Source organism: Diaphorina citri, unplaced genomic scaffold (genome assembly GCF_000475195.1).
Source record: "Diaphorina citri unplaced genomic scaffold, Diaci psyllid genome assembly version 1.1 scaffold1526, whole genome shotgun sequence".
Classification (NCBI taxonomy): Eukaryota; Metazoa; Arthropoda; class Insecta; order Hemiptera; family Psyllidae; genus Diaphorina; species Diaphorina citri.
In genome coordinates this window covers 1-27851 of record NW_007378952.1, presented here as the reverse complement: position 1 = coordinate 27851, position 27851 = coordinate 1, and the positions used below count along the sequence as shown (strand labels likewise).

Below are 27851 nucleotides of genomic sequence, written 5' to 3'. Positions count from 1 at the left end.
AGGATCGGTTTAGATTTTCGCAAAATCCTTTCTTATTGCACACCTAGACCATAAAAGGAATATCAGAGCACGGCAGTGATGCACTTAATTTTGTGTTTGATGTCTATTAATAGCTAATAGACCTAAAAATTTTATCTAGGTACTCATGTTTGGCCTTCAATTTATTCTATTTATTTTTCTCTTCCGGCTGTATTGGACTGGCTGTGTCCCGGCTGTCCCGCATTGTCACTGCTAGTTATACAGGTAATGTTTGATAACCCTGAGGAGTACAAGTACAAGGGCTGTATTGGAATGGCTGTGTCCCGGCTGTCCCGCATTGTCACTGCTAGTTATACAGGTAAATGTTTGAATGTCCCAGGTGAGTTCGGTAATCTGATAGCCGGTGACTCCAGGTCTGCCCCTCTGGTTCAGTTTCAACTCCTTCACTCCAAGTATCACCTGTGTTCCCCTATGACTCGCGCCCTCCTCCTCTCCACCTATGTCAAGTTTGTCAATCTATTCCCTGAAGTCAAGTCTACAGTACAGGACGTGTTCATGCAGCATAGTAACCTACGCAGTGCTGATGCAGAACTACAGCAGCGGGCCTCCGAGTATCTGAAACTCTCTCAAATTGTATCGACAGATGTGTTAGCCACAGTACTGGAGGAGATGCCTGCATTCCCAGAGAGAGAATCCTCTATCCTAGCCGTACTGAAGAAGAAGAAACCAGGCCGCGTGCCTGAGAATGAAATCCGGGAGAGTAAATCCCCAGCCAACCTCTCTCAGTCCCCAGCCCCGGGGACTACACAGCCCCCAGTCCCCGCCACAGCCGCTGCCGATCTACTCGGTCTGGCAACACCGCCTAGTAATAACACAGGGGTCCTGGTGGATGTGCTAGGGGATCTATACGGCAACCCTGTATCCACCTCCCCCCAACCCGCCGCCTCTCAGTCCTATAACCCTAAGAAATTCATCTGCAAGAACAATGGGGTCTTGTTTGAGAATGAACTCATACAGATAGGTGTGAAGTGTGAGTTCAGACAGAACCTGGGACGTCTAGGCTTATTCTACGGGAACAAGACACAGTTCCCACTGAGTACATTCTCCGTGGTACTCGCCGCAACCCTGTATCCACCTCCCCCCAACCCGCCGCCTCTCAGTCCTATAACCCTAAGAAATTCATCTGCAAGAACAATGGGGTCTTGTTCGAGAATGAACTCATACAGATAGGTGTGAAGTGTGAGTTCAGACAGAACCTGGGACGTCTCGGCTTATTCTACGGGAACAAGACACAGTTCCCACTGAGTACATTCTCCGTGGTACTCGCTACTACCAACCGCCCGACGATCCCGGTGTTAGGGGGCGGCTCAACGAATGTCTAGAAACCATACTGAACAAGGCGCAAGAGCCGCCCAAATCCAAAAAGGTGCAGCATTCGAACGCCAAGAATGCGGTCCTGTTTGAGGCGATCAGCTTGATTATACATAACGATAGCGAGCCGAACCTGCTGGTCCGCGGGTGTAACCAGCTGGGCCAGTTTTTGTCCAACCGGGAAACTAACCTGCGGTATGTATTCACCGAAAGCAACTTTCTTGACCGCGCGAGTAGCTAAGTCTATTTTTTCCGAACGACAAGTGGAAACGGCCCTTTACTAGAGTTAAAATGAAAATGGTAGGAACAGCAAAGGAAGCTCTTAGTAATGCTATCCACAAAAATTGTGAGAAGGCTCTCAGCTTCACCAACTAATATTTTATCCTGAACGGATACATAAGGTTCGTTCTCAGAACGGCTGGCTTTCTCCTATTCTGTCTTCCTTCTCTCTTCGGTTTCGGGACGATAAAACCTTAGCAGTTACAGTTCCCTCTATCAAACCTCTTGTAATAATTATTAAGAATGCCTCTTGTTTTGTCACAGGTATCTAGCACTAGAATCCATGTGTTCCCTGGCCAACAGCGAACTATCACACGAGGCAGTGAAGAAACACCAGGAAGTAGTTATCCTGTCGATGAAAATGGAGAAGGACGTATCCGTGCGGCAGCAAGCGGTGGATTTACTGTACGCGATGTGCGACAAGAGTAACGCGGAAGATATCGTACAGGAGATGCTCAACTATCTGGAGACTGCGGACTATTCCATACGGGAAGAAATGGTGAGTGTTCCTTGGTTCTGGGTTCGAGTCCTCCCAGTGTCGAAAAAAAAGCACTCGTCATTCGACTGTAAATACCTACCTATTTATTTATTGTGTATTTCTTTAAGGCCAGCAACTCACTATGGGGTAGACCTGACAGGTATACCTGATCAGGTCCGGTCCGCCTGTCAGGTCTACCTGATACCTGATAGTGAGTGGCTTCCCTAAGGGTTTTTAAGTCACATAACTGCTAAAGTGTTAAAAGACGAAGATAAGGCAGGATAGGAGAAAGCCAGCCTTCTCAGTATCCGTTCAGGATAAAATCCGCCCCGGGAGAATTGAACCTGTTGTGTATGATGGTGGTTTCGAACCAGTGTATTTCGGTTTTCCAATATATCCAATATTGGCTAGAGGGAATTGATTCAATCCTCAGTCTTGGTTTTCACTCTGGTGAGTCTACACAAAATAAATTTGTTCCAATGTTCTATTTTCAAAGTGATCTTTTCTTACTACATTAGAACTCTAATTCAACAGAACCCGCGGCCTAGCGCTTACAAGGCTGACGCGCTACCAACCAAGCTAACCAGGCTGGCCAAAAGATGATTAGTTTGAGCAACTAATTTTGCTGACAGAGGAAAAAGTTCTAGTTTTTGCTTTCCGCTTTAAGGAGCACGGAAAGCTGTCCTAGTGATTCTAAACGTTGTTTATCAAAGTTATCCCACTATTTCTGACTTATGACTTTGTTCGTTGAATAATGGTCAATGCACGCGGGAGACCCGGGTTCGATTCCCGGCGGGATCAAGAAATTTGTATCATGCAAATGATTGATTCCGTGACTAGCTGTTGCGGGGCCCACTCAGCCTCGTGAGGAAAATGAGTAGCTATGACATATAAATGCGCATAGCGACCGGTGCCAGCATGGTAGGTAAACATTGGATTTTAGGATTATTGAGATATTGGGAAAATCCTACAATGCTGCAGTGAGCACCAAAGTTGTGACACAATAACACAAAGAAACTGCATTTACATTTACAATGGTCAATGGAATACTTTTCCCCAGGTACTGAAAGTGGCGATCCTGGCCGAGAAGTACGCGACGGATTTCACGTGGTACGTGGACGTGATATTGAACCTGATTCGGATAGCAGGGGATTATGTTTCGGAGGAGGTGTGGTATCGAGTCATACAGATAGTCATCAACAGGGACGAGGTGCAGGGCTATGCCGCCAAGACCGTGTTCGAAGCCCTGCAAGCCCCGGCCTGCCACGAGAATATGGTCAAAGTGGGCGGGTATATTCTAGGTGAGTAGCTTATACATAAATTTTTAGTTACCTTACCTTACCAATAGGCGCTACAGCCCGGGGTGGGCCTTGGCCTCCTCATAAATTTTTAGGAAGTATTTGAAAAGTACAAAGTTAAAAAAAAAAGAAAAAACAATAGAACAAAATTCTCAAGTAGATCAAATTACACAACATGTTAACTTGGCCATGCAGTGTATTGCCAACATTGGCAGCAAAGAGATGGCGGAGGCATTCGGTCATGACATTCCCAAGCTATTAGTATCAGGGTAAGTAACAGCACCTGCTCGTCTGAATAACTTTTGTTTTTTATATACTTAAATACTTTTTTTTTCTTTTGCTTTTTATTATGCCACGAAGTGGTATGTTTTGTAGGGGTATGTACCTAAGTACCTACTTGTTGAATTTCATCCCTAATATTTGTTCATTCCAGAGACACCATGGACGTGGTTAAACAATCCGCCGCCCTGTGTCTCCTGCGTCTATTCCGTACCTCTTTTTTTTTTTTTTTATTTTTTTTTTTATAGTTACCAACATAGGTATATATTTATTTTTTAACATGTAACATTTCAAAGACAACATTGATAGTTTTTTTTTTAGTCACCAACATAGGTATATATTTATTTTTTAACATGTAACATTTCAAAGACAACATTGATAGTAGTTTATCACTGTCCTATAAGCTCAAGGTTTGTGTAGGGCATTGACCGTACCTCTCAGGACATTATCCCCGGGGGTGAATGGACATCCCGTATTGTACATCTTCTCAACGATCAACATCTGGGTGTTGTGACGGCAGCGGCATCCCTGATTGACGCCCTGGTCAAGAGGAACCCTGAGGAGTACAAGGGCTGTATTGGACTGGCTGTGTCCCGGCTGTCCCGCATAGTGACGTTTGATAACCCTGAGGAGTACAAGGGCTGTATTGGACTGGCTGTGTCCCGGCTGTCCCGCATTGTCACTGCTAGTTATACAGGTAATGCTTATCTTGTAGAATATCCGGGGTTTGATTCTCAGAGTTGACAATGATCCTAATTTGTTCCCTTTACATGACACTATAATTTTTTATATGTTGCCACTAGCACTCGAACCCAAACTCCCAGATTCAAAGCCCATCAAGTTTCTAGCCCTGAGCTCCTAGAGCTTGTAAAATTGTCGAGTATAAATTTAGAGTTTGCCTCGTTTGATTAATCGACCCTTTCCCAGAATCAATCAAAAAATTTACATTCGTGTTTGGATTGCAAAATATTTCAACGGGTCTCTGGTGTTCTTGTGATTATCCAGCATATCTACTTTAATCAGAAGTATTATAGCGCGACGCTCTTGTATTGAGTGACATACTATGACACAGGTCACATGAGTCTAATTTAGCAGTTGTTTTTATTACCTGTATAACTAGCAATGACAATGCGGGACAGCCGGGACACAGTCAGTCCAATACAGCCCTTGTACTCCTCAGGGTTATCAAAAGTTGTTTTTACTTTTTCTTCTGCGAAAAAAAGAGCACGGCAGTGATGCACTTAATTTTGTGTTTGATGTCTATTAATAGCTAATAGATCTAAAGATTTTATCTAGGTACTCATGTTTAGCCTTTAATTTATTCTATTTATTTTTCTCTTCCTCCTCCCCCACTCAGATCTACAAGACTACACGTACTACTTCGTCCCAGCGGTACTCGCTAACCCTGTAGAGTGGCTCAACACACTCAACCTCCAGATCAAACCTATCGAACCAATACTAGACGCCGGGGCACAGATACAACAGCTAGTCAATGCAGAGTGTATTGAAGACTACAAGGATAGTCCCTCGCTTATCATCTCCTTCATATATAACGGCGTGGCACAGAAGATCACTATGAAACTACCGCTCACGCTCAACAAATTCTTCGAACCTACCGAGATGAACGCGGATTCATTCTTCGCCCGATGGAAAAACCTCGGCGCTACGAATAATCCGCAGAAATGTCAGAAGATTTTCAAGGCGGCAGTTCCTATGGATTTCAGCGCGGTGAGAACCAAGCTGATAGGATTTGGTATGGCGCTCATGGATAATATAGATCCTAACCCGGAGAACTTTGTGTGTGCTGGCATCATACATACGAGGTCACAACAGATTGGATGTCTCCTCAGGCTAGAACCTAACAAACAAGCACAGGTGAGTTATGTGTTATACTACATTTATTTATGAGTTTCTTGACAGAATAAGAAATTAAATTAGGGGTAGAATATCAGTTAAAGAAATTTCCAAAAAAGAATGTTATGGATAAGTGTGGACTTGGAGAAGAGATGTGAGACATACCTATATGGGAAAGAACGTCAACACTCAACACTGTACGCCGAAGTCCCGGGTTCAAGTTCCGACGGGGTCGGAAGTTTTTTCGACTCTGTGCTTAGGGTTCGGGGTGCACTGAGCCTCAAAAAAGAATGTTATGGATAAGTGTGGACTTGGAGAAGAGATGTGAGACATACCTATATGGGAAAGAACGTCAACACTGCACGCCGAAGTTCCCGGGTTCAAGTTCCGACGGGGTCGGAAGTTTTTTCGACTCTGTGCTTAGAGTTCGGGGTGCACTGAGCCTCGAGAGAACAATTAGAACGTCAACACTGCACGCCGAAGTTCCCGGGTTCAAGTTCCGACGGGGTCGGAAGTTTTTTCGACTCTGTGCTTAGAGTTCGGGGTGTACTGAGCCTCGAGAGAACAATTGAGTAGCTACTTAATCGAGTAGCGACCAGTGGCGGTATTACCAGTGTAGATTCGTATCTTTTGGGGTTTTTGTGTATGGAGTAAAGCTGGAATGACCAGTGTTCAAAGTTCAAAGATTATTGAAAAATGGAAATTGATTGTAAAAGAGGCACTTATGCTGTGATATCTACAAAAGTTGCGAAAAGGCTCTGCTTTACAACAAATAAATTCATAATGCTGACAATGAATCAACTAATTTGGTTTTTATTCCTCATTCCCCCAGATGTATCGACTGACTGTACGTTCGAGTAAGGAGGATGTAAGCACAGAGATCTGCGAACTGTTAGCCAACCAGTTTTAAACTATATTATAGTCTGTCACCATATTTATGTCATACATTCCAAACCCCCCCTATTGTGTCTACTACCCTGCTCTTGTATACAACTTGATTGTAAGTAAAAATAGAAAGTAATAATTATGCATCATAAGATCATAAGTTACGGGTTTTTTTGTTTTTCGAAATTTCGAACAGGCTCCGAGAAAATCAATTAAAGCATAAATTCTGGGACACCCTGTATATTTAGGACTAGCGTCGAGTTTCAAATTTCAAATCTTGTCAAACTTACGACCAATGAGATTGAGTTTTTCGGGTGCGTGTTATTTGGAAACCACGTGTTGACGCACTTCTGTTGCTATGGTTACAAGCTTTCAGGTTAGAACTTCAAGTTCGAGACTCACCAAACTCTAATGGCTGCCGTTTTCTTCTAATAAGAATTATTCATTAACTCACCAACTTCAAATGTCTATCACGAACTTGTTTCTTCACTTTTCGTAAACATTTTTATTGCAAATTGAAGGAAAATTCTTCTACTTTTATTTGATTATATTTTATTTTCACAATAACTAAAATTAAAAAACAATAAAAAAACAATAAAAATACAGGAGCTACAAATCAAACTACTTTCTCTAAAAAAGGCGATGTTGCCAACCCGATCTTAATGAATAAGTAAAGGGAAAAATCTGAAAATCGGCAAAAGTTGCACTGGGCGCCGCCCACGGGCGGAATAAAACGCTGAGCTCTAGACTACTACAGAGGTATGTAACTAGGTAATGAACTAAATTAGGCCAAATAAGAAGTAACGTCTTGAAACCACCTTATGTAAAATTTTAAAAAAATAAGGCTGGGGCCCACAATCTTATTTTAAGTGTTTATTAAACCTCTGAACATGCTTGGAGACGAGGCCTGAACAGTCTCCAAACATTCTCAGAGGTTAACAAACAAATTAACATAAGATTGTTGTCCCGGGAGTAAATTGTTATTACTAGTACCTACTACATAATTATTATTACTATTAATAATAATAATAATAGACTCTTGAGTGGAAGGCAACCACTAGGCGAGGTTAACGCCTTAGGCGTTCTCTACCACCTAACCCTTAGAGCTCCATTATTATGAGGTCAAATTCCCAAATAAATGAGGATAAAATTCCATACCTCGGCTGGGATCGAACCCACGCCCTCCTGATTACCAGGCGAGCGTCTTGACCACTACACCACCGAGGCAGGTAGTTGTTTATTGTAAATAGAAAGATAGGAGAGATGAATATAATTTTCCCCCTAAATTAAAATTACCTCCGTTGTACAGCTGACAACATTGGAGGAGCTTTCTTTAAAAAAGACATTTTTGTATGCTGATGTTTTTTTGTAGGCACATGATATATTATTGTTATTCGTTGAATCTCATTCTTTTCATAGTGTGGTTACAAGACGGTATCTACTTTCCTAGCTTTCTGATTGGTTAATATAATTGAAATCAACCAATCAGATTTCTGATTGCTAATTGATTGATTTCAATTGTTGATCATAGTTTAATCTCTGGGAATGGCCCCAAATGGAATTAAAAAAAAAAAAAAAAAAAAAAAAAACAAACAAATTTTAATGAACATCATCATTTTAGATATATCATGGGTTAGATTAGGTATATCATTTGTGAAAAATCTGTTGATAATCGAAATTTGATAGAATTTTTATTATTATTATTATTCTGGAAATCAAACGCGGGACTTCTGTATGGTAAGCTAGCACCTTACTATAGGACTTATTTACCTATCTAGATAAGGTTCCTGGAACGACTGGCTTTCTCCGATTTGATTTCGGGACGATAAGACGACCTCCGTTATTTCAGGTACCTCTTTGATATTTCTGCTTCTTCTAAAAAATGTCCGTCATCTTGTTTTCCAGCCTATATTTATTCTTCAGAAGCATTCAGACTGCTGACAAAAAGACCAGACAACACCTGCTAGTATTTCTACCACTACCACGGACAAATTTTAGTTCCTTGGAAAGGGTCACTCACAAATCCAAGCCCACGGCAGCGCGCCAGGCCAAGTTCTAGTAAGCACGCCTGTCATTAGTTTTTTCTTACGAGGCCGATTGCACCATAAAACACAAATGCGACCGAAAAAATTTGGTCCTTCAAAGAATCAAACCCGGGAACCTTCGAAGGGGCCTTAATCTTCGCTGAGCTCTAGACTACTACAGAGGTATGTAACTAGGTAATGAACTAAATTAGGCCAAATAAGAAGTAACGTCTTGAAACCACCTTATGTAAAATTTTAAAAAAATAAGGCTGGGGCCCACAATCTTATTTTAAGTGTTTATTAAACCTCTGAACATGCTTGGAGACGAGGCCTGAACAGTCTCCAAACATTCTCAGAGGTTAACAAACAACAGAGGTATGTAACTAGGTAATGAACTAAATTAGGCCAAATAAGAAGTAACGTCTTGAAACCACCTTATGTAAAATTTAAAAAATAAGGCTGGGGCCCACAATCTCATTTTAAGTGTTTATTAAACCTCTGGACATGCTTGGAGACGAGGCCTGAACAGTCTCCAAGCATTCTCAGAGGTTAACAAACAAATTAACATAAGATTGTTATCCCGGGAGTAAATTGTTATTACTAGTACCTACTACATAATTATTATTACAGTCGAACCTGGATAAAGAGCAATCCAAGGGACCGGCAATATTTTGCTCTTTATAGAGGTTTGCTCTTTAAATAATATACTCTTTAGAGAGGTTCTAAATTTTCAAATTGCTCTTTATAGAGGTCCAATCCAAACTGATGAAATGAGCCTCATACAGCAGGCAAAGAAGGGGGTAGAAAAACAAACCGCTCTCGACAGAAAACGACAAGTTTCTACAAATTGCTCTTTATAGAGGTCCAGAAAAACAAAATTACTCTTTATAGAGGCTCGTGACTGCAAACACGTGATTTTTCCGGAAAAAATCATTGCTCTTTATAGAGGCTCGATTTTGCTGTTTAACCAGGTTTTTGGGTCAAAAATGAAGGGACCACGATTTTTTTCCTCTTTATCCAGGTTCGACTGTACTATTAGATAGTTGTTTATTGTAAATAGACAGATAGGAGAGGTGAATATGATTTTTATTTTTTTCCCTTAAATTAAAATTACCTCCGTTGTACAGCTGACAACATTGGAGGAGCTTTCTTTAAAAAAGACATTTTTGTATGCTGATGTTTTTTTGTAGGCACATGATATATTATTATCATTCGTTGAATCTCATTCTTTTCATAGTGTGGTTACAAGACGTTATCGAGGCTCGATTTTGCTGTTTAACCAGGTTTTTGGGTCAAAAATGAAGGGACCACGATTTTTTTCCTCTTTATCCAGGTTCGACTGTACCATTAGATAGTTGTTTATTGTAAATAGACAGATAGGAGTGGTGAATATGATTTTTATTTTTTTCCCTTAAATTAAAATTACCTCCGTTGTACAGCTGACAACATTGGAGGAGCTTTCTTTAAAAAAGACATTTTTGTATGCTGATGTTTTTTTGTAGGCACATGATATATATTATTGTTATTCGTTGAATCTCATTCTTTTCATAGTTTGGTTACAAGACGGTATTTTCTTTCCTAGCTTTCTGGTTGGCTGAAAGAATTGATATCAACCAATCAGATTGCTGAATTCGAGATTAAATGTTGATCATAGTTTAATCTCTCGAGAGTGGCCCGCCCCGGGCATTAATCTTACAAAATAAATGGTATTCCTCCAACTTTAATAGCGCTTCTGGGAATCGTTGGCTGAAAGAATTGATATCAACCAATCAGATTGCTGAATTCGAGATTAAATGTTGATCATAGTTTAATCTCTCGAGAGTGGCCCGCTCCGGGCATTAATCTTACAAATGGTATTCTTTTAACTTTAATGGCGCTTCTGGGAATCTAACCACGGTCCTCTCAGTTGTGAATCTGTTGTTTAGCTGGAAGAATGTCTTGAAATCTTCGTTTTTAGTTGCCATATTTAATGTTTGTTTATTTTTCATATCTACATATTACCTATACTATAGTTAAAGTAATGAATTTAGACTCCTTATAACTAAAACCAAGCTTTTCTCATTATAGTGTCAAAACAAATTTTCATTGTCGAACTCATATGTGTATTATGTCACCTTCATTAAGCTATTTTCATACCTTTTCAAGCTTTTCTCATTATAGTGTCAAAACAAATTTTCATTGTCGAACTCATATGTGTATTATGTCACCTTCATTAAGCTATTTTCATACTTTTTTCTTCTTTTGGAGATAATGTTTATGCAATTTTCATCATATTTCATCAAATTAAAGGCACCTCTGTATATCCATACATGAGGTTTTAAAGGTGTGTCCTATTTTTGAGGCACCTTCACAAAGTTACAGAGTCTTCAATCAAGAAAGACAAAAAAGTTAAAAATTGTTTAAAATATAGTTAATATAGGTAAACAAGTAAAAAAAAAGCCCCGAGAGGAAATTTTCGAGTGGAAAAAACTTCATTTTTCATCACCATTATTTAATGGTAGGTACTATTTATTTGGTGGTACTACTGAAGACCTAGTTTTCGGTTCAAGATCTACATGTTAACCACTGCTGCACTCTTCTGTTCTAAGAAATGACTAATAATTATTTAGCTAGGTATATTTCTACTATTGTTTATTTTATTTTGTTATATTTATATCATTTTGTTTTGTATATTTTGTTTTTGTGTGTGTATAAAAAAAGCATGTTAAAAAAAAGGTATATTATAATATTATGTTTATTATTTTTAATGAAGTATGTATTTCTATTGTTTATTTACATAGTAATAATGACGCTACATATTTATTGGAATTATATTTTCTTTAATACAGTACTGATGATTTTATGAAACTACTAGGGCCCATATTACGAATGGAATAAATCAACCTTCATTTATTAAAGGTTGGTTTATTTATTTTTAATTTTTTGTTGTTACAAATATTGGGATATTTGACCATTAGGCCATTTTCCCCCAAATTTGTTATGCGGTCCTAGATCTTAGTGAGAAAGAAATAAAGCTTAGTTCACACCCGAGGTTTCAGTAATTTTTAGTTTTACCATTTTATACACGTAAAAAATACTCATTTTATTCTGTCCCTAGGATTTCTTTCCTGATTCTTTGTGCTCGGGGCCTCGCTTTGAGAAATTAGGGGCGAATGTAAATTCCCCCGATTTCATGTAAATTCCCCCGATTTCAAAATTACTTCCTGTAGGGTCATATGTAAATTCCCCCGATTACGGAAAAAAGGGTATATGTAAACTCCCCCGATGGTAGAACCTGGATTTAACTTTCTTTCTGATGCTATTTATTTGAACTTTTGAACATATGAAAGTTTCTGAAGACTAAGTATTGCATCCGTAAAAACATGAATATTTGGATGCGAAGAATTAAAATATTTAGAGAGATGTGAATGAAATGACTTACAATTTCTAAACACCAAAAGATTTTTACCACGCTCACTTGTCAGAAATTTAATAGTTGACATGATGATATCCAAAACCAAACTAATAGGTAATTAAACATGAAATGTCCAAATCATTGTTCATCACACATTTTCCTTTTTCTATCTTCAAGTATCGGGGGAATTTACATAGTACACATTTCGGGGGAGTTTACCATTTGAGACTCAGGTAGTCGATTTCATTTTCGGGGGAATTTACATCCGGAAATGAGGACCCTTGAAAAAATCGGGGGAATTTACATACAGCCGAAATTAGCTCTATTGGATTGAGCAATCTGATTCGTTAATCTTACTCCCAATACTAAAACTAACTTTTTCTTTGATTTCGGGACGATAAGACGACCTCCGTTATTTCAGGTACCTCTTTGATATTTCTGCTTCTTCTAAAAAATGTCCGTCTTCTTGTTTTCCAGCCTATATCTTCAGAAGCATTCAGACTGCTGACAAAAAGACCAGACAACACCTAGCTAGTATTTCTACCACCACCACGGACAAATTTTAGTTCCTTGGAAAGGGTCACTCACAAATCCAAGCCCACGGCAGCGCGCCAGGCCAAGGTCTAGTAAGCACGCCTGTCTTACACTAGTTTTTTTCTTACGAGGCCTTTAAAAGATAAAAGATGAGTGTTTCACCGCCGTTTTTATTTCGTAGCAATGAAACAACTGCTACATTAGACGCATGTGGCCTGTGTCTATGGTGTGCCTGACTCCGGCTCTTATGCTGACAGCCGGTTTGGTACTCCTGCATTAGACGCATGTGGCCTGTGTCTATGGTGTGCCTGACTCCGGCTCTTATGCTGACAGCCGGTTTGGTACTCCTGTGGTGTCTCATATGGAAATATTCAGAGATATGGTAGACCGTTTCCGGTCCACTTTGCTATGGTGTGCCTGACTCCGGCTATTATGCTGACAGCCGGTTTGGTGTCTCATATAGAAATATTCAGAGATATGGTAGACCGCTTCCGGTCCACTTTGCTATGGTGTGCCTGACTCCGGCTATTATGCTGACAGCCGGTTTGGTCCGACTCGGGCCGGAGATCAGTAAGCGTGAGACTGCGATGAGAGGAGAGAGGGGAGGAGGAGGAGGTGGAAGAGTTGGTCATCCATTCCGACTCCGGGTCGGAGAATATACCTCCGTTGTTACCCTCTTCGTCTGCCTCAGGGTCGTATTCTGGGGACAAAGGGATTGGAAAGGTGAGAGATTAGATCACATAAACATAAGTCTTACGTTATTTTGGAGACAAGGCCAATGAAATCAACGTTCCACATTTTTTTTTAAAATAAGTTTCCATTTATATTTGATTGACAAAAAACTCAGAACATATATTTTTCTTATAAATGGTATACCCACCCGTATAACGTCTGCCTCAGGGTCGTATTCTGGGGACAAAGGGATTGGAAAGGTGAGAGATTAGATCACATAAACATAAGTCTTACGTTATTTTGGGGACAAGGCCAATGAAAATCGATGGACTCCTTGAATCAATGACGTGAAATGGGACACAAATATTACTTAAGTGGATTAAAAAAAAAGAGGTTTGATAGAGGGAACACATAAAAAAACCAAACAATGTTGTGGTTTTCTGAACTTGAAGTTGGCAGCTCGGCACGTATTGTAACCCGTACAAGCAGAGCTTGTGCCACGGATGGGGATCATAAAACCAAACAATGTTGTGGTTTTCTGAACTTGAAGTTGGCAGCTTGGCACGTATGTATCTTGTTTTGTACTGGACGTTTTTGGTCTAAATTCTAGAACCGTCTTTAGCAGATTGTCACTATAGAGCAGTTGCGCTTACTTGGGTGAGGTTTCAAAGTCAAAGAGCAGAAAAAATGAGGATGTAGGGAACTTTTCTTTTCCTTCGACAAGTTCTAGATCCGGAAATACATCGATAAAAAAAAAGATTTTTTTTTCTTGGATTTTTTTATCCCTCTTAAATAATAAAAAAAAAGATCGAAGTCTCGATCTCTCTTCAAATTTCGATTAATCGATCTCGATTCAAGGGCAAAAGATCGATTCAAAAACCGATCGATTTTTTGCAAAAAAATAGATCTTCGATTAAATCGGAGATCGATCCCCATCTCTAAACGTTGGGCACTCGTATGCTGCCTAATTGCCTCGACCCAAAGTTACCCACTTACCTTCTTGTTCACAATACTCTGTGGTCCAGTCTTCATCCTTGATAGTAATGAGGGGTTCTGCCTCATTATCCAGCAGGGTGGCAGAAGAGGGAGGGGGCAGATCTCCTTTCTCAGTCACGTCAAATATTTCCGTCACGTTCATCTGAAACAAAGCCATCTCATTGGTTAAAAACGTGCTTCGTATAACTTTCCTATTGGTTAAAACGTACTTCGTGACTACCACGGACAAATTTTAGTTCCTTGGAAAGGGTCACTCACAAATCCAAGCCCACGGCAGCGCGCCAGGCCAAGTTCTAGTAAGCACACCTGTCTTACATTAGTTTTTTTTCTTACGAGGCTCGGAGGTAAAATATACACATTTTCGGGAGTCGAACCCAAAAGGGAAATAATTGAAGTGTACCAGATTCTACCTACAGAAAATCAGAGTAAAAAAAAAAAGGTCACAGAAAAAAATTGCGAGCGGTTTTTTCAAGCTTCCCAGACCTGGCTACTAGACGCGTCTGGGAAACCTGTTTATTTATTTATTTTTTTCTGAATTTTGATAACTTTCATTTATAAATACTTCTGTATTTTTCTTCCTTTTTTCGAGTATTGGGAAAAAAAATCTTCAATTTTTCCCCCTTTCTAAATTTTATTCTTCGTTAAGCTTATGAACCACCCCGTGAATCGCTTAACATTGCCTAAATTCAAATTGCCAGCACAATAAAAACAAAGGGCGAAAAAAAAAAATATAGGGACATTTGTATGAATTTTAATATTTTATCTCTTACAATAAATATATTGTTAACTCGTATTACCTTAAACCTCATTTAACTATTCTTAGTTGAAAATTTTGTTCTTTATTATGTCCTACGTATGGTAATATTTTCTTCCTAGATTAGAAAAGAAATGAATTATTTTACTGTAACAATTTTAGTATTCCATTTAAATTGTCCTACGTATGGTAATATTTTCTTCCTAGATTAGAAAAGAAATGAATTATTTTACTGTAACAATTTTAGTATTCCATTTAAATAAAATATTGTTATTTAGACATTTTAAAGAAATAAACTTCAAATATTAAATATATTTATTATTACAAAGTCGTTGTTGTCATTTAAGCTTGTTTCTGTTTAGACCAAATCTAAGGTCTTATCGTCCCGAAAGCGAAGAGAAAATGAAGACAGGATAGGAGAAAGCCAGCCGTTCCAAGAACGAACCTTAGTGTAACTGCTAAGATTATATCGTCTCCAAGACAGGATAGGAGAAAGCCAGCCGTTCCGAGAAAGAACATTATCCGTTCAGCATAAAATTCACCCTGGGCGGGAATCGAACCCGCGACCTAGCGCTTACAAGAGAGACGCGCAATCATCCAAATTTAACAAGGCTGACAATAGTACTCGTATGCCGGAATAGACACATGTTTAGGATAAAGTTCGCCCCAGGCGGGAATCGAACCCGCGACCCCGCAGGTTGTACTTACTCGAGCTGTATTCAGTGAGAGCTATTCTGCAGATCATGTTGGCGGTAAGGTTGGTAGTCCTGTTAAATCGCTTCAGTAATATAGCCACCTGTTCTAGAAGAAATCGACTCACAGCTTTCATGTTAGTGCCCAAGACGGGCGCCATTTGTACAAATCTGAAAGGTAAAAAATGAAAGGTTTGTAATACTAGGAATTAGATTAGATAATTCCCATTCGATTCCTGACAAAGTCAAAATTTTCTTGCTTTTGTGCTTACATTTTTGGGGCAACTTAGCCTTGTGAATGAAGTGCTTGGAATGCAGAATTCCGACCCTCATAGCTTTAAGGGGGTCGATGTTTCTAAATTCAAGATGAATCATAAGTTTGTCCTATTTGAAGCATAAAGCTACCGGGGTTTTTTTTTCTACAACTTGAAAGAAGTAGGGGTTTACCGTCACTTTTTTTTGTAAGAAGTTTGATAGAGAGAGCTGTAGCTCCTAAGATCTTATCATCCCGAAAACGAAGAGAGAAGGAAGACAGGATAAGAGAAAGCCAGCCGTTCCGAAAACGAAAACGTCTCTTTTAACAACTAGGTGGTCTCGTGACAGGTTTTTACAACTTACTTGTTAAACACAGCGTAAATGAAGTCCACGGTAATCAAATAGGGAAGGCTGACTATGGATACAAGTCGCATTGTCCTATGTTTGAACACCCAGTTGACAAAACCTTTGTTAGCAGAATCAATGGCGTCCTGAACACACAACAAAATAAATTACGGTCACTATTAGTTTTGCTGTCTTTGGTCCGGTTGGGGGACCTTGAACAGGAAATAGACCAGCTTAGTCTAGCGGGACGTTAAACAGGGAGTAGACCAGCTTAGTCTAGCAGGGGGACGTTAAACAGGGAGTAGACCGGCTTAGTCTAGCTGGGGGACGTTAAACAGGGAGTAGACCAGCTTAGTCTAGCTGGGGGACGTTAAACAGGGAGTGGACCTGCTTAGTCTAGCTGGGGGAGTTTAAACAGAGAGGATGTCAGTCTGAATTTCCCTTGCTAAAGAAATAGCAAAGGTTGAGGGCGAAGGGCATCCACTCGTAATATTTGTGTAGCTAAAACCAAATGCCACCCCAAAGCAATCACCCTAGGGCTGATTGAGAGGCTGACGAAAAACGCCGACCCCGTCTGAATACGGGGAAAGGTGAAGAAAAAGAAGAAGTGTTGAAAAGATAGGGGTTGCTCCTGGACACCTAGAAAATCCAGAAATAATAGGTACCGGGACTCTTTCCAGTCTAGCTGGGGGACGTTAAACAGGGAGTAGACCAGCTTAGTCTAGCTGGGGGACGTTAAACAGGGAGTAGACCAGCTTAGTCTAGCGGGGGACGTTAAACAGGGAGTAGACCTTAGTCTAGCAGGGGGAGTTTAAACAGAGAGGATGCCAGCCTGAATTTCCCTTGCTAAAGAAATAGCAAAGGTTGAGGGCGAAGGGCATCCACTCGTAATATTTGTGTAGTCAAAACCAAATGCCACCCCAAAGCAATCACCCTAGGGCTGATTGAGAGGCTGACGAAAAACGCCGACCCCGTCTGAATACGGGGAAAGGTGAAGAAAAAGAAGAAGTGTTGAAAAGATAGGGGTTTAAAAGCTCCTGCACACCTAGAAAATCCAGAAATAATAGGTACCGGGACTCTTTCATGAGACGGTTTTCAAGAAGCTCTTCCAGCCAACCCCATTCTTACCTGGAATATAGCCTTGACGGTGGGTGGTAGGTTGGCAACCAGAGCCTCTTCCCTGTGTCGTATACACTCTTTACATTCAGGATCAAATTCGTCTTCGTCAGGATGTTGATAGTTTTCCTTCTGAACTACTATCAGTTTGGACTGGACGGCCACACATTTGGTGCAGTTGATCAGGTTGTTCTTCGAGAGGAAGCGAAGGGCGTCGTCAAATCCTTGCTGACACATTTGAGAGAGGATCTGATGGGGGGGAAACAAAGGAGGGAATTGAATACAGGGCACGGTTTTCCCCAGTGGTAACGCGCTTGATTAAAATACAGAAGGTCCTGGGTTCGAATCCACCATCGGATAAAAAAAAGCACTCGTATTTTGATTGCAAATATTTCAACGGGTTACTTTCTGGTGTTGGCCAAGCACCTAAATGGGGAGTATTGAGTCTCTTCTCGCCGATCTGTTGAGTGAAAAACTGCGGGATGGGCATGCTAAGACATAGACCACCAGAGTCTACTGTAGCAGTTGTTGCTATGAAACAAAATATATTTAACCCTACTTACCAGTACCAGTGCCCTAAATCACCAAAGTATGGAAAAGTATTTACAATCGACGGGTTACTACGGGTTAAGTATTTAGTATTTACTTGCCATGCAGAAGGTCCCGGGTTCGAATCCCATCATCGACAAAAAAATTTGCACTCGTTTTGCAAATATTTCAACGGGTTACTTTCTGGTGTTCTCGTGTTGACCCAGCACCTAAATGGGAAGTATTGTGTCTCTTCTCGCCCATCTGATGAGAGGCATACTACGGGATGGGCATGCTACGACACAGACCACATGCGTCCAATGTAGCAGTTGATTCATTGCTACGAAATAAAAACGGCGGTGAAACACTCATCTTTTTTAAATTATATATAAAAAAAAAAAATTAATCCCATATTTCGATATGATTCGTCCGAATTCAAAATTCTGCTTTTCCATTGGCTATTACACTTGTAAGATACTTTTCCATACTTTGGTGATTTAGGGCACAGGATTCCAACTTCCCTTCTTTTCTCCTTCGTCACCTTTTACAGTCGAACCTGTATAATTGGGAATCCAAAGGACCGGCAAAATTTTTCCCATCTATCCAGGGCTCCCAGTTACAAAAATGTTTCCACAATTATAATTATTGTTACAAAATTAGAAATGAAAGAGCCACGATTTTTCCCCCCGTTTTGATGCAGATTTCCCATTTAGACCGGTCTCACTTAGACAGTTCTGTATTCATATTTTCTCAAAAGTTAAAAATAAAAGCAATGACACTAGTCTTAAGATATCAACCTGGTTCCTTTATCATGGCTTGACAATACGTTTATCTCGGATTAAACTTCCTCCGGGTGTATTGATTTAACAGTTCGGGCTGATAACACAACTTTACTGATAAGAGAATGATAAGAGTGATAACAAAGGCAGAAGAGAAGTGTGTCATGACTGTCATGAGAAATCGAACACTGGGAATGTAAACATAGACACCGCTCATCCACCTGCCTAATATATTAGGGAAATTGAAAATAATCACGCCTGATATACCTGTCTAATGGAAGGAAATTAATGAACAAACAAATTTTATTTATTTACACGCTAAGCAACAAGGTCATGTGTGACAGTCAAATTTGGAAGCAAAAATAATCAAATTATGATGTACCTATATGAGATTATTGTTGGTTAATTCGAGAAATCAAGAAATGAGTAAATACCCGTACTTAAGTATATTTCTGATAAGGACCTAGTGAGACAGCCGTTGGAACAAATAAGTAGGGGAGGCAACTGTAATAACGTAGGTCTTATCGAAATTTTATTTATTTACACGCTAAGCAACAAGGTCATGTGTGACAGTCAAATTTGGAAGCAAAAATAATCAAATTATGATGTACCTATGTGAGATTATTGTTGGTTAATTCGAGAAATGAAGAAATAAGTAAATATTCATCGTACTTAAGTATATTTGTGATAAGGACCTAATAGTGAGACAGCCGTTGGAACAAATAAGTAGGGGAGGGGACTGTAATAACGGAGATCTCATCATCCCGGAATCGAAGAGAGAGGGAAGCCAGGATAGAAGAAAGCCAGCTGTTCCGAGAACGAACCTTATTTGTTTACGATAAAGTTTGCTCCGGGCGGGAATCGAACCCGCGACCTAGCGCTTATAACTTTAGTGCAATAGTCTTAAACTAAAATGGACGCGGCACACAAGGGATCAAGAAAAGACCACCTTTAGCGCTTACAAGCGCAGACTCGATAGCTCGATACCCTCCAGGTTAATTCAAAAGTCTATGGGGGTACGAAGAGGATGCGGATGCGGCAGTGAGCAGACGCATGAACATCTCCTGGTATGCTACCAAATGGAGATGACATGCCACTCACGCAGATCTCCTTGCGGCAAACGAGAGGGCAATTTACGTCTCAAATTACTGGGGAAGAAAGATTTGATGAGAAAGAAGAGGACACGGAAAGTAAGTAAGTAACTCAAGAAGGCATTTCGTTCTTGATAACATCCGGCTGTGTCTTTGCTCTCAAGTCTACAGAAATTAAACCCCGCGACTTACTTACGCAGAGGCTTGAAAATTACGTCAACAAAAAACTTTAGACTTGGGTTAAACTTCTGATGCAAATATGTCCATGTAAAGCATGGCACGTGCGAATGGTAATAACTTTTTAGGCAAAAACATAGTTACAATACGCTTTGACGTAAGTACTTACTTAGGTAGGTAAGTATTAGACATCTATTCTACATCAATACTATCAGTCCCTATCTATTCATTCTATTCTTAAGAATCTCAAGAAAAAAAGCAGGGGAGTATTGAGTCTCTTCTCGCCGATCTGTTACTTTCTGGTGTTGGCCAAGCACCTGAATAGGGAGTATTGAGTCTCTTCTCGCCGATCTGTTAAGTGAAAAACTACGGGATGGGCATGCTACGACATAGACCACAAGAGTCTACTGTAGCAGTTGTTGCTATGAAACAAATTATATTTAACCCTACCAGGATTCGAACCCCAACTCACCTCCGGGTCAGGCGGGAACAGGATCCGCATGATTCGGAAGAAGTTCTGCGAGGACAGCTCGACACTGGTGTTGGCAAAGTTCATATGGAATAGCTGTGGGGACAGGTCACGGGGACAAATATCGCTCTCCCCACAGAACGGGGACACGGTGATTGTGTTCTCGTCTAACACGGGCAGGTTATCGCTGACCCCACCGTCCATATAGCGGACTCCGTGGAACTTGGGCGGGATGAAGCCGGAGAAAAACGGGACGAACGCCGACGCCAGGAGTGCCTGACGGAGAGAGATAAGGACGGGTTTTACCACTAATGCTGGGAATGGGATTTACCAACTCGGGATTGAGATGAAAGAAGGATTTCCCTATACTTAAGATAGCCAGGTCAACCTCGGATTGAACTAAATCCTGAGACAATCCACGGTGGTAAAACTTGACCTAAATAGGGTATTCGGATACGGTTAAATGAAATTGTACGCGCGGATTTCACTAGAATACCGCTGTGTGTGAAAGGACTCATTAAACACTCATTGACTAGGCGGAAAAAAACCGCGAGAGCGGAATACGCGCGGTAAAAATCCGCTCAGTGTGAAATGGCTCTAAGCATGGCACGTGCGAATGTTAATTACTTTTTAGGCAAAAACATAGTTCCAATACACTTTGACGTAAGTACTTAAGTAGGTAAGTATTAGACATCTATTCTACATCAATACTATCAGTCCCTATCTATTCATTCTATTCTTAAGAATCTCAAATACCTATGTACAAACGTCAATTAATTGCCTCTCTACCTTATCAACTTTTCTAATAGAACTTCAACTTACGCACCCAATAACTTTTTATTGAACGTAAGTACCTACCTAACTCCAAAAATAAAGTACGCATATTATACTTGGTACTTAATTACGTGAGTAAGTACTTATACTTAGTAACCTAAATAATAGGTAAGTATTAGACATCTATTCTACATCAATACTATCAGTCCCTATCTATTCATTCTATTCTTAAGAATCTTAAGTACCTATGTACAAACGTCAATTAATTGCCTCTCTACCTTATCACCTTTTCTAATTGAACTTCAACTTACGCACCCAATAACTTTTTATTGAACGTAAGTAACTCCAAAAATAAAGTAGGCATATACTTAGTACTTAATTACGTGAGTAAGTACTTATACTTAGTAACCTAAATAATTATTAGGTACGTTGAATACTTTGAAACTACCAACCTCCAGATTCGAAATCCACCGAGCTACTCACTTGTTTTATTTTTATTATTACCTACCTACCTATATAAGTATTATTTTTAACATGATATACCTATGTACATTTTTTTTTACAGATATGTATAATGTGTATTTTTTATTTTTAATAAATACAAATAAAATGTGTATACTTCGTCTTAAACATATTTCCAGAGGGCGAGGTGCTCTTTGAAATTTGTATATTGAAGTCCAACGGAAGCAAGCTTACAAATCGGAGCTTGGAGGTTTAATTACCTAAATTGACTGACTAACTAATAACTATTTTCTAGGATTCCATAGCTAGGTACCTAGGTACGTAGGTATTAGTTACGCATGTAGCATACTTAGCAATGCGAGATAAGTTCAAGGGCAAATACATATGAGATGGGTGTTTACCTTATCTTTATCAATAGTAAGAATCTGCTCCATTAGGTAACATTTTGTGTTCTTATTGGTATGATCTCATGCTTTATAATCTCAGCTCAAGGCACTGATGTCAACAGCTGGTTGGCTGGTTTTCTCCTTTCCTGTCTTCCTTCTCTCTTCGATTTCGGGACGATAAGACCTTAGCAGTCACAGTTCCCTCTGTCAAACCTCTTAAGAAAAGTGGTGTTTTGACTGTACTATGACAGGAGTCTCTGAAACTCTATTACTACAGTAGGTATTTATTATGTAGCGGTCTTTTCTTGATCTCTAGTGTGCCGCGTTCATTTATATTTAGGACTATTGCACTCTGGCAGTAGGTACTTTGATTAGTCAGTAACATAGAGTTGGACTGAGTTCAGTCTCTGAACTCTTTGAACCGTGTGCAAAAAATGAAGCCCTACCTCTGAACCCTAAATATAAAGAACCCTAAATATAAAGTTGAGTCTGGGTTGAATAAAGTTGAACAAGTAGGTAAAGCTGTGTTCAGCCAGCCTAGTTAGCTTGGAGGGTAGTGCGTCTGCCTTCTAACGCGCTAGGCCGTGGGTTCGATTCCTGCCCGTGCCGAATTTTATCCTGAACGAAAAAGGTTCGTTCTCGAAACGGCTGGTTTTCTCCTTTCCTGTCTTCCTTCTCTCTTCGCTTTCGGGACGATAAGACCTTAGCAGTCACAGTTCCCTCTGTCAAACCTCTTAAGAAAAGTGGTGTTTTGACTGTACTATGACAGGAGTCTCTGAAACGTGACGTGTACTATTGCGGGAAGGGCCTCAATTAATAAAACATTGCGTCTATTCCCTGTGATGAGGAAGTCAGTGCCATTTGAAATAAACAAGGCCAGACTGACTCACGTTTCTAGTCGCGTGAATGGCCAATTTATTCCACCAATCAAATATATCACACGATGCAGGACAACTGGGGACTCACAGTCTGGTCTAAATCTAGAATATCTAGAATTCTAGATGTTAAGGTGCCAGCCTAGTTAGCTTAGTTGGTAGCGCGTCTGCCTTGTAAGCGCTGGGTTGCTGGTTCGATTCCCGCCCGGGGCGGATTTTATCCTGAACGAAAAAGGTTCGTTCTCGAAACGGCTGGTTTTCTCCTTTCCTGTCTTCCTTCTCTCTTCGATTTCGGGACGATAAGACCTTAGCAGTCACAGTTCCCTCTGTCAAACCTCTTAAGAAAAGTGGTGTTTTGACTGTACTATGACAGGAGTCTCTGAAACGTGACGTGTACTATTGCGGGAAGGGTCTCAATTAATAAAACATTGCGTCTATTCCCTGTGATGAGGAAGTCAGTGCCATTTGAAATAAACAAGGCCAGACTGACTCACGTTTCTAGTCGCGTGAATGGCCAATTTATTCCACCAATCAAATATATCACACGATGCAGTTTCAATCTTTCAATTGAGTGAGTAACAATATCAGGTGCAATTTCGGATGGCACATTTTCAGGATCTAATGAAGTGCGAAACAGAGACTAAACTTGATATTTATGATCATTTGATCATCCTAGTTAGTTTGAAGGGTTCTGCCTTATGAGGGCTAGGTCGTTGGTTCGATTCAAGCCCGGGGCGATCTCTATTCTAAACAGATAAATCTTGTTCACGGAATACCTGGCTCCTCTCCTCGCTTTCGGGATGACAAGACTTCAGTTCAGTCTCAAAACAACATTTTTGGTTGTCCAAACATCGATGTTGTTAGGGGTAGTTAAGTAGGTATAGTCTGTATAGTGGACATTGGATTTAAATAAGCCAAAGATGTCACGAGATCACTTTGATACCACAGGTTAAAAAATATCAACAATAATACCATGATGATTCCACGATTGATCAAATGATCACGAATCATCATGTTTACCTAATATACCAAGGTACCTACTTATTTTTTATTTACCTATTTATCTCTTTTTTTATCTTTTTATTAGGTTTTACTTTATTTTTCAATCCAACAAACACAACAAAAAATAAATTGCGAGGAAAATAAACATAAAGAACCTACCCAAGTAAAAACAGATAATGGATAACAAATTAATCACCATCCTTTGTTCTAGGTACATCTGAAGACTGATAAGAACAGTCACCTGTTTAGGAGATGATTCAACTTTAGTAGGTAGGTGGTTTCATAGATGATATCAGAGTCTATGATTATTCTAGTAACTGATAAGATTATTACCCAAGAACCTACTTCCCAAGGAAGGTACCTGTTGTTTTTACAAAATTCAAGTACCTAATCATCAAGTACCTAGGTACCTACATGTAACACCACAACAAGCAACAATAGTTACTGTAGGGTACTTAAGTACTTTATATTTTTTAGCTCTACTTAGGTAGGTACCTACATACTACATACTAAAGTTTAAGTTTTAACTTTTGCATTCAGTTTTTCTGTTTGTTTCACAATAACTCCTGAGCAAACTGTCAGATTTTCATGAAATGACAAATATGTTAAGACATTCAACATAAAGGTAAATTACTCATTTGATTTTGAGCAAATCAGGCCTTTGAAGGGGGGAAGGGAGAGAGGGTTCTTCAAGGGCCTTCTGGGTCCACTAACTACAAAATTAAAACGGCAAATATCCATTTAAAAGAGTTTTCTTTTGTTCACTTATTTTGTGTGATGGATGACTAGATAAGTCATATCTTAATTTTGCAACTTTCTGGTGATGGTGGTGGGGAAATGAAATTGTGATTTATGATAGACAATGTGACAGCTGCACTAAGCTGGGTAGGAGGTATAGTCAGTTGTACAACTACAAATTCATTAGAGGTACTTTACATTAATACCTACTCTGATAAATACACTCATAGCTCACCTGATCAAATTTTATCTGATACTAGCCAAAATTAGTCACTTCACTCCAGATTTCTGCTCGTAAATCCTTTAGGCATGGCTGTTCATGTTACTCATCCATTTAGTGGTATTGCTCGGGGTAGCTTAACAAAAACGAACCGGAAAATAGCCTATAACCTTCACGGGAGTGCAAACAATAAATTCACAAAGTTTCATAGCAATCGGATGAGCGGTTTGGCCAGGCATAAAGTTCGAACAAACACACAAACAAACAAATATTAATTTTGTACCTATATTAGATAAGTAGAAAGAAAGCTTTTCATGATTACCTACCTTACGGTCGTTACATTAATTAGACTTACTTTATCATGGACACTCGTTGCTTTAAGTTGAAAGTCCAGAAGAGGTTAGGTAGTAGTAGTAATAATAATAGTGCTTATTTATACTGCTCGCATAGGACTGAAAAGTCCCTTTACTCCAGCAGTAGGCTACTACTATTATTGTGGTCAAATTCTCAAATTATATTGAGGATAAAATTCCATACCTCGGCTGGGATTGAACCCACGCCTTCCTGTTTACCAGGCAAGCACCTTGACCACTACACCACCGAGGCAGGTTCACCCTCTCTCTTAAAACTTACATAACCTGTAAAACTACTACCCAATACTACTCTCAGGGTGTGTTTATGTACTGGGCTGGTGGGCTGAGATAGGCCATTCTCGGCCTTTCTTGGCATGTGGAAAATGATGTGGTAACTTAACACAGAGCCTTCATGAGTGTGTAAAGTTGGCAGGAAATTCAATTTTTTTTTCCCCCGCAACTTGTACAATCTGAATTCATTTTTTACTTTTTATCTCTAGTTTGCACGTTTATATTATACTTTTCATTTAAATTAGATATTTAAATTAGATCAGATGAGCGGTTTGGCCAGGCATAAAGTTCGAACAAACACACAAACAACAGCGAATTACAAAGCAAACAAAAATAAATATAAAATAAATTTTAAAAATTGCCGCCGGGACAGAGGGTTAGAAAAAATGCCCAACAATCCCACGCTATCCTTGCTTAAGTTACCACTCCAATGCAAAACTGTAGAAACAATATCCTATCTCACCTCATCCAAGCTCATCTCAGCCCGGTACATAAACACACCCTCAGATTATCATGCTTGTTTTTGATGAATTGTGTTTTGTTGTTCATAGATAGCACACTTGCTTGACTAGGTTTTATTGTTAAAAAAGAGTTGTTTTTAATATCTAGGAAAATATCCTAAAATACGGGCGGGAATCGAACCCGCGGCCTAGCGCTTACAAGGCAGACGCACTACCAACTAAGCTAACTAGGCTGGCTAACAACCATGGAGGTTTAATTACCTAAATTGACTAACTAATAGCTATTTTTTAGGTTTCCATAGCAGGTGCCTACACAACAACAACAACAACAACAACAACAACAACAACAACAACAACAACAACAACAACAACAACAACAACAACAACATTCCATAGCTAGGTGCCTACGTAGGTATTAGTTACGCATGTAGCATACTAGCAATGCGAGATAAGTTCAAGGGCAAATACATATGAGATGGGTGTTTACCTTATCTTTATCAATAGTAAGAATCTGCTCCATTAACATTTTGTGTTCTTATTGGTATGATCTCATTATAATCTCAGCTCATGACACTGATGTCAAATCTAAGTTGGTGTGATTCACACAGATTCAGAGGTGACTCTCAGATTATCATGCTTGTTTTTGATGAATTGTGTTTTGTTGTTCATAGATAGCACACTTGCTTGACTAGGTTTTATTGTTAAAAAAAGAGTTGTTTTTAATATCTAGGAAAATGTCCTAAAATAAGCAAATCCTATCAATGGGGAGAACTTTGGATGTGCACTAGGTGTTCAGTGTCAATAAATATTGCACAAGCACACAAGACTTTTCTGAATTTTTGTGTGGATGCATACAGATCTCTACTCGAGTAGCTTGTGCAAGAGTACAAGAGACTTCAAAATAAGCAAATCCTATCAATGGGGAGAACTTTGGATGTGCACTAGGTGTTCAGTGTCAATAAATATTGCACAAGCACACAAGACTTGTCTGAATTTTTGTGTGGATGCATACAGCAAGTAGCTTGTGCAAGAGTACAAGAGACTTTCCTTTAATTTTCAGTATGTCAACACACAGCAAGTCTCTTAAGCAGTATTGCCAGTGGACTGGATATTTGATGTTGAAATGCACTTTTTGCATTCAAGCCTGTACCTAGGTATCTACTTAATTAAATAGGTACTTTTAACATTTTACATGTTCAAAATTGGACCAATATGTAGAGTCAACATAAGAGTGCAATCCCAGGAATAACAAACCACTTGTAGAGCTAACTTACCTAATGGCATGTCACAAAGTAAACAACAGGCTGCTACAGCACCAGCTGAGGCTCCAGCAATCTTCTCGACCAACATGTGTGGTGCGTACTTCTTGAAACAAACAGCCACACCAACATGGTAAATACCAAGGAAACCACAGCCAGCAAATGAGAGATTCATGATGAGATTCTTTCTAGAAACTTTAATTACAATGAAAAAAACACTTCAAAACACTGAAATAACTGGTGGGTTCATTCCGTTAAACAGGGAAACACACAAGCACTGAAATTATTACGAAAAACACGGGAAATGAAACTTTTCTGAGCTTTTCAAATCGTGTATTTTGATTTCTTTCAGTTTAGTTCAAATAGTGCAAGAAATTCGACTGTAACGATGAGAATTCTCAGTAAAACTGATTAGAAAAAATGAGAAAAAACTTATCAGAAAGTCAGAAACTGAAACACTGAAACTGAACAAGTAAACAAAAATCTTATCAAACGACGTTAAAAATGACGCATCGCTTATTTCTGCGCGCGCGCATTCGCGTTTTCTACGCAACGGATAAATAAAAATGATGACGTCACAAGTCACAGGTGAGAAAGCACCATTCACACGAAGCGAAAACCTGTTTCTGAACATCATCGAAGAATCGAAGATTTCTAAGCTGTAGGTAGGTAGGTAGGTGTTTTTTTTTGTCTGAAGTTACCCTATAGGCTATTTTATTTTATGATGCTACATGATGTAAGAAGATGCTTGCATCTTCTTAACATCATGCTCACATCAGAG

At 39.6% G+C, this 27851-nt stretch overlaps 2 protein-coding genes across 2 annotated transcripts in view; one reads left to right on the top strand and one right to left on the bottom strand.

Annotated features, from left to right (window-relative positions):
• Positions 1-8476, top strand: part of LOC103516257 (AP-2 complex subunit alpha) — a 17625-nt gene extending 9149 nt beyond the window's left edge. Inside the window, 5 exon segments of the mRNA XM_026828708.1 lie at positions 359-1095; positions 1098-1297; positions 5076-5559; positions 6371-6538; positions 8329-8476. Coding sequence (XP_026684509.1) covers positions 359-1095; positions 1098-1297; positions 5076-5559; positions 6371-6448 — 1499 coding nt within the window. The 3' untranslated portion in view covers positions 6449-6538; positions 8329-8476.
• A 4184-nt stretch (positions 8477-12660) lies between these two features.
• LOC103516256 (1-acylglycerol-3-phosphate O-acyltransferase Pnpla3-like) lies at positions 12661-27517 on the bottom strand. Its single transcript, XM_026828707.1, has 8 exons — positions 27004-27517; positions 22758-22825; positions 20253-20563; positions 17218-17454; positions 16108-16235; positions 15488-15660; positions 14044-14259; positions 12661-13075 (listed from the first exon to the last, which is right to left on the bottom strand). The coding sequence occupies exons 1-8, from the start codon at positions 27243-27245 to the stop codon at positions 12831-12833; spliced, it is 1620 nt and encodes a 539-aa protein (XP_026684508.1). The 5' UTR covers positions 27246-27517; the 3' UTR covers positions 12661-12830.
• Positions 27518-27851: the final 334 nt, after the last annotated feature.